Source organism: Pristiophorus japonicus, chromosome 21, assembly GCF_044704955.1.
Source record: "Pristiophorus japonicus isolate sPriJap1 chromosome 21, sPriJap1.hap1, whole genome shotgun sequence".
NCBI classification, from domain to species: Eukaryota; Metazoa; Chordata; class Chondrichthyes; family Pristiophoridae; genus Pristiophorus; species Pristiophorus japonicus.
The window spans coordinates 34,582,807-34,585,246 of NC_091997.1; the positions used below are offsets into that span (position 1 = coordinate 34,582,807).

General features: G+C 52.9%; 1 protein-coding gene across 1 annotated transcript; it reads left to right on the plus strand.

Annotated features, from left to right (window-relative positions):
- The first annotated feature begins 1,491 nt into the window (after positions 1-1,491).
- On the plus strand, positions 1,492-1,927 carry LOC139233641 (proline-rich protein 15-like protein). Its single transcript, XM_070864052.1, has one exon. The coding sequence runs from the start codon at positions 1,524-1,526 to the stop codon at positions 1,842-1,844; it is 321 nt and encodes a 106-aa protein (XP_070720153.1). The 5' UTR covers positions 1,492-1,523; the 3' UTR covers positions 1,845-1,927.
- The last annotated feature ends 513 nt before the right edge of the window (positions 1,928-2,440 follow it).

A 2,440-nucleotide genomic window follows, 5' to 3' on the forward strand; every position in this document is an offset into this window, starting at 1 on the left:
CCTTGGACATAGTATGCTACAGCACTGAAGGAGGCCATTCGGCCCATCGTGCCTGTGCCGGCAGTCCCACTCCCCCTGCTTTCCCCCGAGCCCTCATGTCGGCTGTGACTCAATTGGCAACATTTTTGCCTCAGAAGGTTGTGGGTTCAAGTCCCATTCCAGAGACAAAAATCCAGGCTGACAATCTCGTGCAGTGCTGAGGGATTGCCGCAATTTTAAAGTAATTGGTGGTAGGGTTTAGAGGGGATTTGAGGGGACATTTTTTCACCCAGAGGGTGGTGGGGGCTGGAACTCACGGCCTGAAAGGGTGGTAGAGGCAGAAACCCTCACCACATTTAAAAAGTACTTAGCTATGCACTTGAAGTGCCTTAACCTACAGGGCTACAGACCTAGAGCTGGAAAGTGGGATTAGGCTGGGTAGCTTTTTGTCGGCCGGCGCGGACACGATGGGTTGAATGGCCTCCTTCTGTGCTGTAAATTTCTATGATTCTATGGCGGAGGTGCCATGTTTCGGATGAGATGTAAAACCAAGGCCCTGTCTGCTCTCTCAGGTGGACGCAAAAGATCCCATGGCGTTATTTCGAAGAAGAGCAGGGAAGTTATCCCCTTGTCCTGGTCAATATTTATCCCTCAATCAACATCACTAAAACAGATTATCTGGTTATCGCATTGCTGTTTCTGGGAGCTTGCTATGCACCTGGCTGCTGCGATTCCCACATTACAACAGGGACTACAATTCATAAGTACTTTATTGGCTGTAAAGTGCTTTGGGACGTCCGGTGGCCGTGAAAGTGCTATAGAAATGCAAGTCTTTTTAGCCCGTTGGGACACAGGGGCCGAAATGGCCCTCCCAGCGCTTGGCCCTGGGGTATTCTGCACCCACAGCACCCAGAGGGTCCCCCTCTTTCATTTCACATCGACTCTCAGGGTTACAGCGGAGTTTTGCAAAATTACTGACGGAGTTTGGCACTCCCAAATATGTAAAGTGCTCCAGACTCGCCCAATCATTGGAGCCCGGCCCTCAGCCACGTGACAAGGAGAGATTCATTGAAACATTGACAGGTGAGGGAGTTACCTACACCTGCTGGCGAGAGAGAGAGAGACTGGGACACAGACTGAGAGCAGAGAGAGAGAGACTGGGACACAGACTGAGAGCAGAGAGAGAGAGAGAGACTGGGACAGGGACAGGGACAGAGCCACAGCCACAGGCAACCAGCAGAGGAGCCCTGGGCCAGGAGAACCTGGAATCGGAGAGCGAGAACTGGGAAAGGCTGCAATAGGAGCCTTGGGGAGCAGTTGGTGGACCGAGCGATCTCCGAGAGGCAGCTCTCTATCACACCCCCCATACCTGGGCTTTGTGTCCTGCAGCAACTCTTGCCCACACCCCGGAGACATAACCTGAGCCAGCAGCTCCGGGAGCCGGTGCTTGGAGCCCCCGTGTGATCCCCATCCTCTCCCTCCCCGGGGATCAGCTGCTCCAGGCTCTCTCTGTTTAACGGGGCTGGCCCGGGGGTGCTGGAGCCATGGGCGAAGGGGTCACCCAGAGCTGGTGGAAGTTCACCTTCCTGCGCAAGAAGAAGAACAGCCCCAAGGTGCTGTACGAGCTCCCGGTAGACCGGAGCAATACCGACAGCAAGGAGTGCGGGGACAGGGAGAGGGAGAGCAGGGCGGACTCGGAGCTGGAAGCCAAGCTGGAGAAGATCGTGGACAAAAGCACCAAAGGCCGGCACGTCAGAGTCTCCAACTCGGGCCGCTTCAAGGAAAAGAAGAAGGTGAGGTCGAGTCTGTCGGAAAATCCCGACTTCTTTAACGATTCCGAGAACGGGGGCGGCCCGGAGCCCTGAACATGCCCCAGGACCTCGCTTCGACCAAAGGACTGCCCCAGACCACTGTGCAGGAGACTGAGCGCCAGCGGTTCCCGAAAGGGTTAACCAGAACCTCCATTCATGGGTCAACAAGAAACCTACTTGGTTAACTCCAGCAATCCGGTTAAAGGGTTAATTTCCCCAATCCAATATAAAGACGAACATTTGGAATCCGTTTAAATTCAGACGACAGTTTTCCGCTGTGATATTTCATCTTCCAACAGTCGTTTTTTTAAGAGACATGATCGTCTATTTTCATTTTTTTAAAGTTTGGCTTACACTTAATTGAAGCCAGAAAGCCAGAAAGTGACTGGTCTCTGAATGCGAAATGAATATTCCTTGGATGATTTCTGGAGGGACTAAAAGTGAAGACTTGTTAAGGAGGAATGGGAGCGTGTGAAAGAGCGGAGGGGAGGGCTTTCTGCCCGACTTACGTGGCCCTGTTATCCCCATCGTGACTGAACATTGTGTGTGTGTGTGAGTGGGTGAGTGTGCGAATCACAGGGATAGTGAGCGAGTGAATCACAGGGTTAGTGAGTGAGTGTGCGAATCACAGGGATAGTGAGTGAGTGTGC